Source organism: Diadema antillarum, unplaced genomic scaffold (assembly GCF_040938485.1).
Source record: "Diadema antillarum isolate AM-2024a unplaced genomic scaffold, OU_Dant_1.0 seq00000124_RagTag, whole genome shotgun sequence".
In the NCBI taxonomy this organism is placed as follows: domain Eukaryota; kingdom Metazoa; phylum Echinodermata; class Echinoidea; order Diadematoida; family Diadematidae; genus Diadema; species Diadema antillarum.
In genome coordinates this window covers 626,610-642,947 of record NW_027271204.1, presented here as the reverse complement: position 1 = coordinate 642,947, position 16,338 = coordinate 626,610, and the positions used below count along the sequence as shown (strand labels likewise).

Below are 16,338 nucleotides of genomic sequence, written 5' to 3'. Positions count from 1 at the left end.
CTTTAACTTCCAAAATCACGCTGTAAGAAGGCACACACTCACACGCGCACAGACAGGCAGACAGACAGACACACACACACATTATATGTATTCTCATTAATGATAATGATGATACATTGTTATGACAATCGGGAATAGTCCCTTGGATCGTGACAGACAGGCAGACAGACAGACACACACACACATTATATGTATTCTCATTAATGATAATGATGATACATTGTTATGACAATCGGGAATAGTCCCTTGGATCGTGAAGTAGACGAGCTACCGACTGAGCTAGCTTACTGCCCAAACATTTAACTTTAACTTCCAAAATCACGCTGTAAGAAGGCACACACTCACACGCGCACAGACAGGCAGACAGACAGACACACACACACATTATATGTATTCTCATTAATGATAATGATGATACATTGTTATGACAATCACAGACAGTGCAATTCATGACATATATATATATATATATATATATATATATACATATATATCTAGGTATATACATATATATATATATATATATATATATATATATATATATAGGTATATACATACATATGTATATATATATATATATATATATATATATTGCTGAAAAAACACAAAAAGAAAAAGCGACAAGAATGCGCATGAGCATGATGCATCAAATACTAATTCTTTTCTCAGTCTGAGTAAGGTCCAAAGTGCATATTTTGCTAATGGAGCTTCGTCCTGTTCCTAGGCACCCTTTGGGCAGATTTTTTATTTGATTATATATTATTATGCCAATCAAATATTTTAGACAAGTTCTACTGTGTCTGGTGAAGTGCAAACTGCCTGTTCTTTGATCGAACGATAACACAGTGGGCCTGAGTCTCCGCTCTGGTTCTTGATCGTATACTGACTCGCACTTCTTGGAGTAAAGTCAGAACTGCCGAGTCACTGTAATCTGGTAACTCCTTGCTGTAATTATGGGGCTGATGAAGAATGCTGCCCTTATGGGTGTGACAGCCATCTTGGTGGTGTTCCTGCCAAGATTCTTTCAGACTCCACCACCTGTCGTCACAGAGGGTTATGTAGCTCCTGGATTCGAAGACGTCCTAAAGGCTTTCAGGTGAGTCGTCGTTAAAAATTTTCAGGTAAGTTAGTCGTTAAAGGTAACGTTATGGGTTATGTGATTATTGTTTATGAGGTCAAAGGTTTAGGGTTGGGGATTGGGTGGAAATCCAGGAATCTGCTAACGTTGAATTTTTTTTCTTCAGTTTTTTAAATCAGTTAATGTATGGATTGTAAATTCATTATTGTATAATTTATTTCACAAGGCGTGCTCTGGGCCACGGAGTCACTGGTTGGATGATTATACTGGAATTTTATTGTGGTTTTCATGTTTTGAAGTTTGATGCGGGCCATGGCGTTATATCTGGGGTCGAGTGATAGTTTTTTAGTTCTGAATAATTGTTAAATGTTTCTTAGGGGTAACATGAGCAGGCTCACATGCATACGGGCAATGTCAAATGTCTTGCTTAACTTTTGTGTGCCCTGACCCTCATGTTGTCTCGATTTATTCCATTTTGATTTTGTGCAACATGTACAGTGCAGTGTATTATTTTGTAATGCTCATTCTGGTTTTTGTTTCATGTTTGTAATATTTATGATATGTATCCCATATTCTTTGCCTGGTCAAATAAATAATGATAATAATAAAAGTGTATTCATTTGGCTTTATGTTCTAAAAGAGCATGCATCATTTTCAATGAGATCATCATGTATCTTAAAAACATTCGTCTAACCGTTAAATCATGGTGAATGAGACATTAAAAGCAAGAAAATCATAATAAGAAGGTGTCAAAGCAGAGGGAAATGTCTCCTAAAACTGATTTTTTTTTTTGTTATGTGACTTATTAAATGATCTTCGCGCCACTGAGAAATCGCGATTTAAAACTGAATGATTTGCTCCACCGATATTCGCTCCGGAACAGCTTTTTCGAGCCCTAAAATATGACGTCACGAAATGAACAAAACCCGTTACGAGTGCAGCGGGACACCGAGGCCGCCATTCATAAAGCACGTATTGCTTGGTGAGCAGATGCAATATCTGGCCTGTCTTTAGTCGCGTCTGCTTTCTCGGCTGAGACATTAAAACGTCCAATTTTCACCTTATATTGTACGGAAAGACTTTGAGTTTGACATCGAAAGTGAATTGAGTGATGACAGTGACAATGATACTGATAGTGACAGTGGCAAAGTCGGGTTTGTAAAAGAAGCGAGGGAGAGGTGACGGATATGGAAGGCCGTTGCTGACATAATTCGTTTGGGGCATACGTATGGAAACGGGCATACATTATGCAACTGCCTTTAACAAACGTTTGCTAATTGACCAATCAGCAAGTGTTGTTCGGCAAACGCTTGTAGGATGTTTAGCAAACGTTTGCATGTTATCTATTATACATATGCCCCATTCCATACGTATGTTAATTTACTGCGCATATGTATGCAATATTGATCGACCAAGGTACTTCGTTTTATGTGTACGTGGAAATCTCACACCGTACCTTGTTAGTTCCTCAGCTGGAACATGGTTAAATCTGTCTTCTTCAATGAGCTGAAGATGGGTTTTGTTTTTGTTTTTGTTTTGTTTTTGTTTTTGTTTTTGTTTTTGTTTTGTTTTGTTTTGTTTTTTGTTTTTGTTTTTGTTTTGTTTTGTTTTGTTGTTTGTTTTTTTTTTTGGGGGGGGGGGACTTTTGCACTTACCGCAATTCTTTTCCACTTGAGTTTTATTGGCCATACTGAGATGATCTGAGCAGACCTGAGCCGTACTGAGCTGATCAGCTGGTTCTAACAGCTAACTTCATTGGTTGCCTTGAAAATCAATTTACTGGCATTCTGCGCATACGTATAAAAACGGCATACGTTTGCTAAAAAAGCAAAAAAGAACAAAAAATTGCAAACGTATGCCCTCGCAGCGTGCAAACGTTTGCTAAAGACAGTTGCATACGTATGCCCGTTTCCATACGTATGCCCCAAACGTATTATGTCCGCAACGGTCTTCCATAGACGGAGCCCACTGTGTTGATGGAGTGCATACCACTGTAGCGCACATTTCGTGACTTCATAATTTGGGTCACCAAAATTTCGCCGTCAGATCGGGTTCAGGTGGTCTAAAAAGGGTCTCAAAACACCATCTCTCCATCGTTCTGGAGACGTTTTTACCTTCTGAAAGTTAATTATTCATATTACTAGAGACTTAAGCTTTCCAGAAATGTATAAATCACTTTGTTTATGAATATCGTCCTTTTTTTTTTTCGTTCACAATACGTTAACGCAATCCAAAGACAGATCATTATTTTGTTCCACTGTGAAACGATGATTTAGCAAAGTCTACAACAGGTGCTTTCTCATCATAAACATTAAAGCACGAAAACTGAGTAGACCATGCTTATTTTCCAGTTTTAATTGTAACAAAAACATTCCACTGATCTATCTCAAAATTTGTTGCGAAAGCCTCCAAATCCAATATGGCGTCCAAGATGGCCTCCATATTTAATGAATTTGTTATTTGAAAGATAGAATTTGATAAAAACATCAGATTTCAACGAATTTTATGTCATATGAAAGAGAATAATTTTTTTTACAAGTTGATACCTCTGTATTTGACCCTCTGTGAAATCTTTGGGAACAGATGCGTGTAAATACATGATATCATATAAAATGAGTTTTCAAGTTTGAGACATTATAACTCCTGAACCAAATACAATACTGACCTCTAATTTTCTCCAAATATCAACTATATGGTAAAGATGTTAATTTCTACATGGTTTCTATAAACATTTTTCAATGTCATTTTTTTTTTACTTTTTAGAGAAAGCATTTTGAAAAATGTCTCCAAAAAAAAAACCCTAAGACGGTTCAAAATAGCATTACATTCAGAATATATAAAAACATATAAATAGATAGCAAAACAGACAAAATTGTATCAAAATCGAAATAATACATTTACTTTGGCGCAATACAACTTTGATGTCCGCCATCTTGAATTTTTTGAGTGGTTGGTGTAAATTTTGTCTTAAACTATCTATAGCAAGATTGGTGCCAAGTTTCAAGCTTCTACCTCTATTTGAAAAATATATTTTTTTTTTTGCTTCATCTCATCTGCTTCAGAACAATCTACGTTAAAATGATAGCGATCAGCGTCACCTGAGCTTAACACTTGGTATGAAAAGTTAGTTTGCAGGCACAAACCCTTGTTTGTTGGAGAAAAAGTTTGCGTTTGCCAAGACTACTACAAGCACCACTGGCACTGGCGCGTGTAGCAGTGCCAGTGGTGCGTGTAGTAGTCTTGGCGCGGGCAGACTTCTACGACCAACAAGGTCTTGTCACAACTAGAGTGGCCATTTCTTTTCTTTTTTTTTTACATAAAATGAGTTTTCAAGTTTGAGACATTATAACTCCTGAACCAAAAATAGTACTGACCCCTAATTTTCTCCAAATATTACTTATATGTCAAACAAGATTCTTGAGACGTTTCAGGATAATCCTTAAGTCTTTCTTTGATTTATGCTGAATCAAGCATTTTCATGATTTTCATTTTTCAGAAAAATATCAAAAAATGAGTTTCTTCCTTAAAATTTAGATCCAGTTACCACAATAACCAACAAAAATGGTATCAACTTGTAAAACAATTTATTCTCTTTCATATGACATCAAATTCGTTGAAATCTTATGTTCATATCAAATTCGTTGAAATCTTATGTTTATATCAAATTCTATCTTTCAAATAACAAATTCAGTAAATATGGCGGCCATCTTGGACGCCATCTTGGATTTGGAGGCTTTCGCAACATTTTTTTTTTTTTTTAGGTAGACCAGTGGAATGTTGTTTGTTACAATTAAAACTTGAAAATAAGCATGGTCTGCATAGTTTGTAGAGAGAGTGAAACTCGACCTCTGTTTTTAGCTTTCGGCCCCCCGCTTAATAGTTCTGGACTATATTTCGTAGTTGACAAAACGGTTGATCTTTCATTCAAATAATAATCTTCTAAAATAATTAACCCTTGTTCTATCTTTGACACAGAGCAAACTTTGAGAGTGGTCGAGATCCCCGTACAGGAGGATCGGCATTTGCTGCCTATCATCGGGGAAAGAAAGTCGTCGATATTTGGGGTGGCTTTGCAGATTATGAGAGCAAGCAGAAATGGCGGCAAGACACCATCTCCATTTTCTTCTCATCAACGAAAGGTGAATTCCATCTTTGTTTTTTTATTGTTTCTGAATTATTGTGAACGTCCGTTTCAGGCATGATGATTGTGGTAAACCTGTCTTCAAACTTGCTAACAGAAATGAGAAGAAGGTTGATCGAAAATACCCCTGCGAGATTTATCATCACAATGACAGATGTGAAACGACACAAATGATCAGATGTTCGTGTTCTTACACGTGTAGCAAGGTTTTGCATCAGGAAATTTAATTAGAGTACCCCCTGTGACACTCTTTGTACTGATATAAGGTATTTTCATGATACACAATCATGTTGAGCCACAGACGTATTCTAATTCGAAGAAGAGAGTAGCTTTCTCACACACAGGCAAAGTCCGGAAATGGAACGTGAGGGGGGGGGGGGCGACGTCTCTTGCTGCAGATGGAGTGATTTGGCAACACACCAATTTCTTATTATCCTAGCAGAATTTTACAACTTTAATATCAACTTATTCCTACGCAAAGCTATGAATTTTCCATGCACATTGATAGTTATCAGAGAGTATAAGTTAGTTCTATCCGGCCTTTTGTCTAAACTTTGCCGGGTGAGCTGCGGCCCCATACTCCCATTTAATTAAAACTGCACCTCTGGTCTGTTATTGAGGTTTTATTTTGTTCTTCTTGTTTAGGTAAGTATGGAATTTTCTGTTTGAATTCGTTTAGTCACTGTATGTGTCCTCTATCAATAATCAAGGAGATTGTTACTTCAAACCTTATTTCCCGTATTGTAATTATCATTCTTTTCTTTTTTCTCTATGTAGGAGTTGCGTCAGTGTGCATTGCCATGCTTGTAGATCGAGGTTTGCTGGACTACAACAAACCAGTGGCCCACTACTGGCCGGAATTTGCACAGAAGGGCAAAGAGAAGGTCACCGTCAAAGACATGATGGAGCATAAGGTCATTGAACTTTTTTTATGAACGGTCTGGTCATATGGTAAAAGACTTTAAAAGAAATCTGAAAGAGAAATTCCTAACGCATTTATAAGTTAATCTGCTAAGTAAGAGTAACATTCACTTAAAACAACGTAGTGACTGATTGATAGAAATCTGATGGTAAGGTGAAATTACATGTATGTTCCAGGGAGGTGAGACAAAAAGGAGTGGGCACTGTGCCCTGAGGGTTTTCCCTATCACTCAACACAGGATTACAAGGGATCAGTGCCCCAACGAACAAGTAAACGACCTCTTACGTAACGAGGTCAGTCTGATCGTTATCACTGCTGTTTGATGTTCGATCCTCGGGGCCGCGGTGATTTGGCCCTCTATCGTTAGGAGTATGGACAGGCCAGTTGACTTGTGTGTGTTCACAAGGACGTGTATGAGGGTTTTACATTCTTTATGCAGGCTCACAAGGCATATACTCTTGGGAACTGCTAGTCTAAGAATTCAGCTCTCGATAGATACAAAAATTTTGAAAATCGGCCAAGAAGAAGTTGAGTTTTGACAATGTAACTGTTTAACAATAGCCATTGTTTTGTTCTTGTTTTAATCAAATTACGACGCAATGTCAAGTGTAAATCCTGACTAGTGCTGACGAAATTCACCTGTAGATCAGCAGATGTTGGGGTTTTTCTTTAGTCTGATATATCACTTCATTGTTCGCTCGTGTTGGTTCTCTTGTCATATTTTTTGGGAAACTTGCGTACATCCGCCAAGACATGTTTTTTCTGGTACCACTAACATATTTTTGTGAGCAATTTTAGTTCTCCAAGGGATGAAAACACTATTTGAATGTTTTTTTTTGTTGTTGTATGCTGGGGATATATTGAGGTAGGAGGGCTCGAATCTACAACAGAGTGGTCATGATGGAGACTACTATAGGACCTAATCTTGGTGAAATAACTTGCCTCCTTGCCTGGTGTACGGTGAAAACATGTGAGAGTTCAGTGAGAGCTGAACTATCTCACATGTCCTGTATCACTGTATGCCTGATAAGATATTCACCATGGCGCTTTTTTTTGTCTGTCTCTCTGTTTTTGTTTTATTCTTATTTGAAAGCTGAATGGGTATTTTTATGATGGTTGTTGCTGTTGTGGTTGGTATTTTCTGTGCTAGCTTGGTATTACAATTATTATTATCATCAGACATTATTACGGCCTGTGTTCCACTGCTCAGCTGTTCATGTTTCCTTCATATTCTTACAATCAGTATATTATTATTGATGCTGCTAATCATTATCATTAAATGTTTTTAAGTCTGTGTTAATTTGTTTCCATTTCATGTAAAAGTTATTTCACCATAATAGCATGCAAAGTACATTTGTTCCCAAGAAATCTTATAGTACATGGACATGTAAATGCACATAAATTATAATACCTTGAATACTAGCTGCAAAATTCAAAATGTGACCATGCAACCAGTTCACTGCACATCACAATGCACCAGTGTTGTTTGCAGGCACAGCAATGGGTATTAAAAGCACCAGTAATGCACCAGTATACACCACCCACCAGTACCACGTGGAGTAATCCAGGTTCTGGCCAGGGAGGGGTGAGACCCACCAGCCTGTTGACAAGGATTGCGCATGTGCACTGTGCGGCCAAGCGGCAGTAATCTAGTTAGTGGAGTGGTCTCTTGGGGAGTGCGGCTCCGAGGATGGTTCAAAAGACACTAATCCAGTGCCCACTCCTTTTCCTCTCACCTCCTCGAATGAGTATATTACAATGTTAATTTGTTTTTGAAACACACATTCACAAACAAACTTAAAAGAATGTGCAATTGAAAATAACACTAAATTGTACAATGTAGAAAGTAATTATCGACATGCTATTACATCTCAATGAGGAAATCCATTCTTATGTGAATTATTCTCATAAAATTGCATGTATGATATGTGATTCACACATGACCGAAGTAGTACTTTACCCTTTTAAAGGCGGGGCTTCCTGTATCCGCACCACCTGGATTGAGCCTGGAGTTGCTACAAGACGTTGCCAAGGCAGGTGAACTCATGGCCAGAACAGAGCCACAATGGGAGTATGATGGCCACACCCATGGTTACCATGGTTTCACATTTGGACCACTAACCAATGAGCTTTTGCGTCGAGTTGACCCTCAACATCGAACTCTGGGGCAGTTTTTCAAGGAGGAGATAGCCGAGCCTTTCGGTAATGTCAACCAATAGCACGTTCAGTCAGTCAATTTGATTCCTTATTCAGAAAAGGGACGAAATGGTATACTGTATATACATTCATTCCGAAGGTTCGTTGATTGGAAAATGAAAGAAGGTTCGTTTTCCGAAGGTCCGTTTTCAGGAACGCAATCTCAATAGGCGTACTTAGACAAACTGTTAGATGGTCATTAATCCGAAAATGAAAAAAAAAAATGTTCTTTAATCCGAAAATCAAATAAGGTTCGTTTTCGTTATTCCGAAGGTTTGTGAATCTGAAATAATGAAATAAGGGTCGTAATTCCCCATTAAGTATTTTTATTAGAAAATGAAATAATGTTCGCTCTTCTGAAGGTTTCTTGAACCGAAAATGAAAAGAAGGTGCATACTTACGAACCTTCGGACTAACGAACCTATTTCATTTTCCGAATTAACAATCATTTGCAATAATGATCCTTCAGAATATCTAACTGTAAACTAAACATTAGGGCGAGGAACGGTATAGACAGTTGTAAAAAGAGAAAGAAAACAAAGTGATCGCGTGAGACACGTTAAGGAGAGGGAGAAAGGGGAGGAATTTGTATTTGCTTTTTTTTAACGCTAGCTGGGTGCGGCATAACGGAAAATCTGTATTCTCAGTAAGAACCAAATCCTACAGTATAAATCATAAAATCATATTTATATCTCCTTGATAAAAATGGTCTTTGGTGATTTCCCTCTGCTACTGGCGCCAAATTTACCAATGTGCAGTTCACATGCGTAAAGGTGATTACGTTTCATACCTATCATGCCTATTACGCCTATAATCTTTGATAATCAAGTCCTCAGGACTCATTCACCGTTCTAACTTTAATAATCTCTGTTTTTGTAATCTTTGACATTTCAAAGTGCAATGTCTATATGCCTTCACAAGCATACAATCACCCTCTCGCACGAATATATGCACAATTTTTTTTTTTTGCTAATATTACAGTGTCTAAATCTATTTCCTTTTAGGCATAGATTTCCACATCGGTCTTCCATTGGAAAGCAACCACCGCGTCGCCCGCCTTCTCGTTGACCGTCGGCCGGTATTGCTGCAACTCCTAGACAGTATACAGACTTCGGATGGAAGACAAGTTCTAAAGCACATGATAGCCACCAACTCCTTTGGAGAAATGCTGGACAATTTGAATGAAATGGCAGACGTACGTATACATGAACATCCTTCCCCCCCCCCCCCCCCCCACACACACATACACAATGTAGCAAAGGTCGAGGATGTGAAGTTTGTCTACAAGCGTTCTTTGCCCCGCTCTTCGCCACACCTACTTTTTCTTTTCTATTCAGAAAACTCAACGTGAGATCGTACTGCAATATTTTCACAGATCTGGTCATAATTATTATGTTGTTGACACAGGTAATGTTCTATTTGCATTCATTTTTTATTGTTGGTGGGGGACTATTATTAGTTGAGATGTCTATCCTGTGTTACTAAATGTCTAATTTTCATTTGCTCTGCATGTTCATTAATACGTCTTGTTCTGGGCAGTGAAGTGCTGTAATGATTGTTGTTTTGTTTTGTTTTTTGTTATATAGGATTTCCCCGCCCCATTTCATCAGATTTGCATTCGAATTTATGAAAAGGCGTTCAAATTCAAGTGATTTTGGTCACTTCACTTCTCTTACGGTTCATTTTAATTCTTTGAGTATTCAACTTCATTTCACGTCATTCCTTTTGTATTTCATGTCATTCAATTTAGAGAGAAATTCATTCCATTTAACGACTCAAAGTTGGCATTCAATTTCGCGCCAGCTGGAGAGACATTCAAATTTGTGCCAAATACCGGTTTCAATTTCATTTGTAGTAACACAACTTCGCACTTCGAACGTTCAAATTCGATTAACATTATACACAACTTCTACGGGCCTTTTTTCACTGTCATACAATCGGATGATACAATAATATTTCATTTTCATTCCAAAGTCTATCTTAATTGTATTTGATGCATTTCTTTCCTGTCGACATTTCTGTCAATTTCAAGTCATCCCCAACAGTATATGTAACATTTAGGAACTGGCCATATTCCAGAATATTCTTGGGGTCCTATATATACGTCCAAATCCATATTGATCCATTTGGATTTCATTCCTTAGTTTCCCGTGTCCATAATTATCGATCATAATTTGCCGCAATTGGATCAGCTGTAGATAGACCCATTTCACCGAAGGGTCATATCGCCAGTTCTGTTGGTTGTCAATGCTAGAGTCACACACGACCGGATTTCGTACCGAGTCCATAAGGAATTAAAACCGTATCGATCCGGTTTGAGCCGTAGAGACCCGCATTGACCTGCATTGTAACCCGTGTCAATTCCTGATGGATTCCGGAGGCCACGATACGGCAGTGATTTTTTTTTTCATGTTCAAAATCTTCTCACGGATTTCAATTCCGTGTTGATATCCGAATTGACCCGGTTCGAACAACATTGACTCGCATCGACCCGCTGCTGCACACGAGCAGCGTAAAACCGTATGGATCTTTGCCGTATATCGCATTGCCTTCATGCAACTGATGATGACAAGGTTTACATCGGGGTCGGTACGGGTCGAAGCGGGTTGATACAGGTCAGATATAGGGGTCAAAAAGGATTCAGTTTGGACTTGAAGCGGATTTTATACGGTTCGATACGGGTCAATATACGGGACTCTACGGCTCGACTCGGGTCGATACGGTTTTATTTCCTTATGGACCCAGTTCGAAATCCTGCCGTGTGTGTTACTTTATATGGAAATAAAATCATTTTGAATTGAATTGAATTGAATTGAATTGAATTGAATTGAATTGAATTGAATTGAATTGAACTGAATTGAACTGTAGCGTAAATTACCCTCCATTCCGGGGCTAATCCGGCTCATTTTTAACCGAATCAAATTTTGTGACTGGGCCGTGTGCGAATCTTAAAGCATGAATGTCATGCTTCATCTCCCATTATTGTGTCCGTATTTGAGATGTTCACGCATACTCTGTATTGTAGCAACAGCTAAAATCGTGTATGAATAAAGTGTATATGCATGTTTGTTAAAGTGAGATTATGCGAGTTATTCAGTATGAGTCAAAATCACATTTCAAGGAATATCTAATGTGCATATTCAAATAGCTGAGTAACTTCAAAGAATAAAAGCAACAACGAAAAAGACTGCCCATACTTTTTAGTTGTTTGCCTTATCGTGAATTTGAATTCCATAAGCCTCTCCACGGATTCACTGATTCGAATTTGAATGCACTGCACTTGCATTTTCTAATTTGAATGCCCTTTTCACACCCTTGTGTGAGAAACTCATGAAACGGCATGCTGATGAAATTACATTGAATGAGCTTGTTACCTTTTTGAACGTCGATCTTGGTGATCATTCAAATTCACTCGAACTTGAATGACCGCATCGTTAAATCGAAGGCGAATCTGATGAAGTTGGGCTTGAAAACCTACTATTATACGTCTTTCAAAATGTTCCTTTGTTGTTGCTTGATAAATTATTTATGACGATGATCATCACAGATACCGCTTAGCTTTCGACAAGGGAATGTTCTTAGCGTCAACTTCACAAACACTAAGAAATTCGCATGAAATATAAACCATAAAGGGGTAGGCAGGCAAGTACAATATACCACGATGTATGCATTCACACACGATTTCTGTACACCATTGTATTACAAGCGTTGATGAGGTGGTCTTATCCCCAATTTTCTATGGTCACGCAATCTACTGCTGCACCCTACCTGTATAACGCGGTGAAAATGGGAACACACCCGATATAAGTATGTACATATACACATTCATGTACATGTACGTATATTTTTTTTTTTGTGTGTGTGAGTATGCATGACTGTTAAAGAAATGTTCATGAAAAACACTTTAATTGTTAGCACTTATGCGAAAATTAAAACTAAACTAAACTAAACTAAACCATTGTAAACTGAGCAATAACCTGATACAATTGCATTACAAAATACTTCAAGTACATCTAAAATGTACTTACACCTGATATACGGAAACTCATACAATAATCACCCCTTAAATTGTTTTTGTCATTACATCTTCCTATTCACCTTAAATAGTTACCCACTTCACTTCATTAGGGTCAAAATGATATGTACATATCGAGGCAAATTGCCTGAAGGCAGGACCCCAAAAAAGCCAATAACGGCATTAAAAACTTTTGCGTCTTTTCGACAGTTCGGAGTCTTCAACGATCCCGCGTACAGAGCCATCGAATTGCCTTCAGCAAACGGTATCGGGTCTGCGGCTGGCCTTGCAAAGGTTCGCATGAAAAAAAAAATGACTACAATGTAGAAAACGGACGTGGTGCTATCTGCACTTAATATGCTAATGTGATCACTATGAATAGCTTATAATTATTTCCATGTTGTAAAAATGCCAAGTAATTAGTTTACAACTTGAGAGATTGAGCAATAATTTTTACCGAAGGATTGCCGGATATCTGATATTAATTTCTGTGAGCAGAATGAAAAAAAAGTTTGTGAATATAAAGACCTATAATTTTCGGTTCCATTTATCCTTCTGATATATGAAGCAATTCACTGATAAATGGATTAATGTAGTTGTATCAAACTTTTTTTGTTCATGTCTTTTATTATTTTATAAGATTTTCATTGAATGATTAATGTATGTTATGATAAATACGTTTATTCATCTATTTTTTTTCTTTTGATTCAGTTATATCATATTGCAGTACGCAATTGAGTATATATAAACTATAGGCAGTGTAAATTCACAATTATCATTATCACTTTATCATCATTATCATTGTAATCATTATTAATTCTTCAACCATAGGCCTAAATACTATTTTCATTAAGCAATGGCGTAATTCAGAGGATAATCGTTAATCGTTAATGTGTCAAAAGTAATGATAACTTTCACTTTCAAGTGACTAAACACACCATCAAGAAAAGCATAAATCTATTTTTGTGTTGTGTTCTCCATTTTCTACCTAATATTTCGTATTTTAAAGGGGTGGTACAGTTTCGGTTGCTATGGGGTTTGAGGTTTCTAATGTGTTTTTATGATGATTTTTTTTTTGATAATTACAAATATCTTATAAAATATGAAAGAGAACAATACTAAAATAAACCCAAAGTTTATTTGATTAAAAAAAAAGTTTTTGAAATGAATGAGATATCCAAAACAAAGTTATTCTTATCAAAGGTTAGACCCACCTTCTATTCGGATTGCATTGTTTTACTATATTTTTTTTGATATCTCATCCATTTCAAACCCCATTTTTATATGTATGCTTTTCAACATTTCATATAGTGGTTTTTAAGTATGCCACAAAATTTAAAAGCTGAATTGTCAACTAATGAATATTTCACTATCCCTGTAAAGAGTGTGTACTGTTCTGGTTGAAGTGAGGATTTAGCTTTTAACGTTTTGCAATATATTAAGAAACCACTCTATGAGGTGTGAAAGAGCATGCAATACTAAAGGGTATCAAAAGTTTTTTGTTTTTGTTTTTTTGATGAAAATCGGGTTTTGAAATGGCTGAGATATCTAAAAACGAGGTGAAACAAAGAGATGTTAATAAAAGGCGTGGCCTGTCGCCTTTTATTATTATTACCTTTTTTGGATATCTCAGCCATTTGAAAACAAAATTTTTGTCAAATAACGTTGAATCCTTCTTAAAATTACATGCTCTTTCATATTTTGTAAGAGGTTTCTCATTATCTCACTTAGGAATGTTCAAAACATGAATCCCCACCTCAACCAGTATTGTACAGTTCCTTTAAACTTCTCTGGTGTTTTACAAATTCCTTAAACAAGCTGAAAATTTGATCCAGTAGTGTTAATGTATATTTTTTATATCCAGCGTTTAAGTATACTTATAATATTTTGTAACCTTATCCTTAATTATGTATTATGATGAAATTTATGTATTCAATTTCTGTAAAATATCTATGTTTCTGTTAGAAATGGAAAAATGAATGAATGAATGAGAGGACGAATACATGAAATATTTATGTCCATTTCCGGTTTATAATGTGAGGCTCTTCTGTTTTCAGCTCTATGGAATAATTTCATCCGGTGGCATAGACCCGGTTACTAACAGAACTCTGCTGTCGAAGGAAAGAATCGACGATTTTCTGAATTTCGAGCCTCCTTCTGTCGACAGAACTCTTGGTCTTCCTCTCTCCCACAGTCGCGGGATGATGAAACTTGATAAGTTTGTGGTATGTCGCCAATCAGCCGTAAAGGATGACTATATTACTTATAAAGTCATACCTGTCTACAGCAACCACTCAAGGGACACGAATACACGAAAAAGTGACCGTTATAGACATGTGACCGCTACAGCCAGGGTCGTTGGCTTTTCTCTCTAAGGAATTGTTTTAATAGTCGTATACGGAAGGTGGCCACTATGATGGCAGCTAAGGCAGGTTTGACTGTAACTGGTTTCGTATTTGAACACAATGACACTACCACAGTTTTCTGTGAAACCACAGTGATTTCTTTTTCAAGTCAAGTCCTCAACGAAACACCACGTTCCACACAATACCGGCTCATATTTACTCTGCTCTTCCGCAACTTGATTTGCTAATGTTTGTATTATACAGCCTTAATTTGTGTGATAACCCTCTCATAAACAATTCTGTCCAAAATGATTATCCCACATGAGACCCTCGCTACTTTTATTTGCTGAGTCAATTTATTTGTTTGCTATAAACACGATAAAGGGTTATTTGTTACCCTAAAAATTTCACACTTCTTTTTACATAACTGAATTAACTCATGCCCGTGATTCTAATGTCTATATTCATCGAGTTATGACATAATGCGTCGATCGACTGACCTGACATTTTCCTTCTTTGTGTAGGACGGAGTGACAATGTTTGGGCACCCAGGAGCTGGCGGACAACACGGCTGTGCAGACCCGGGGCATCAGGTTGGATTCGCCTACGTCAGTAGCACCATGCTTCAATATCTTATCGGTGAAGATCCTCGGACTAATCAACTTGTGCAGAGTCTTTATAGATGTTTACAAAAGCTTGAAAATCATTAATTTTGAGGGGGTTCTACTATAAGTACAAATCTCTATCTCCCTCTCTCTCCCTCTCTCTCTCTCTCTCTCTCTCTCTCTCTCTTGAAAATCGGTGAAGGTGTTTGTACCAGTTCCCTTCATCACATCGCGTAATTATCGAAATATTTCACAACGTAATACGCAACCAACAATGGAATGTCATGAATCATAGGCAGACAAGAATTTGTAAGAAGTATAATATTTGTGAAAATTACCAAGGCATTCATAATTATATTGGAGGACGAGTTTCGGTAAATAATTCTAGAAAACAAGAAAAATAAAATATCCTTGAATCAGCTTGAAACAACAACAATAACAACAATGGAATACCTTCATGATTAAAGCTAAATGGTATGAAGGGCAAGTTCAACTTGATAGACATGTGTATTATCAACTTAGTGTGTGCAGCAATATTAGCATAACTCGTCAGTGTAAGTTTGAGAAATATCTGACAATCCCTTCAAAGGTTAGCCATTATTGACTTTTTTTTTTCACCATCGCTGAATGGATAAGAAGACTGTACTACAGCTTGTGATTTCACCTGGGTACAACTGAAGAGTTTGTTTGCAAAAACTGATAAGTCAATTTTTGAAGATTTTGAAGTATGGCCTCTGTCATAAAATACAAAATGATATACCTTTTAAATGATATATTGGTCACTATATATAAAGGTATATTTTAGAAGTTATGGTCAAAAGGAGCAAACATTTTCTTATTATTCTCTCTATTTTTCTTGACCTTTAATCGCAAATATCTCCATTTGGCAAATATGGACTTATCGGTTTTTGCAAACAAACTCTTCAACTATTATACACACAGAAACGATTTCTGATTTTCATCAGACTTCCACTTCTGCTCAAACTACTGATATTGTTGAATTCATTTAATCCACAGTGAACTTTTCCTTTTAATG

At 37.0% G+C, this 16,338-nt stretch overlaps 1 protein-coding gene across 1 annotated transcript; it reads left to right on the top strand.

Annotated features, from left to right (window-relative positions):
- The first annotated feature begins 826 nt into the window (after positions 1 to 826).
- Positions 827 to 15,849, top strand: LOC139727306 (beta-lactamase domain-containing protein 2-like). Its single transcript, XM_071638261.1, has 8 exons — positions 827 to 1,096; positions 5,054 to 5,217; positions 5,997 to 6,133; positions 8,112 to 8,343; positions 9,342 to 9,532; positions 12,563 to 12,646; positions 14,410 to 14,577; positions 15,222 to 15,849. Exons 1-8 carry the CDS (start codon positions 954 to 956, stop codon positions 15,405 to 15,407), a joined length of 1,305 nt encoding a protein of 434 aa, XP_071494362.1. The 5' UTR covers positions 827 to 953; the 3' UTR covers positions 15,408 to 15,849.
- The last annotated feature ends 489 nt before the right edge of the window (positions 15,850 to 16,338 follow it).

What these genes read in the sequence shown, in the direction of transcription:
- LOC139727306 (XM_071638261.1), top strand. Translation starts at nt 954, where the DNA reads ATGGGGCTGATGAAGAATGCTGCCCTTATGGGTGTGACAGCCATCTTG. An exon ending in AAGACATGATGGAGCATAAG is followed by an intron (nt 6,134 to 8,111) that starts GTCATTGAACTT and finishes ACCCTTTTAAAG; the next exon opens with GCGGGGCTTCCTGTATCCGC. An exon ending in CTGCGGCTGGCCTTGCAAAG is followed by an intron (nt 12,647 to 14,409) that starts GTTCGCATGAAA and finishes TTCTGTTTTCAG; the next exon opens with CTCTATGGAATAATTTCATC.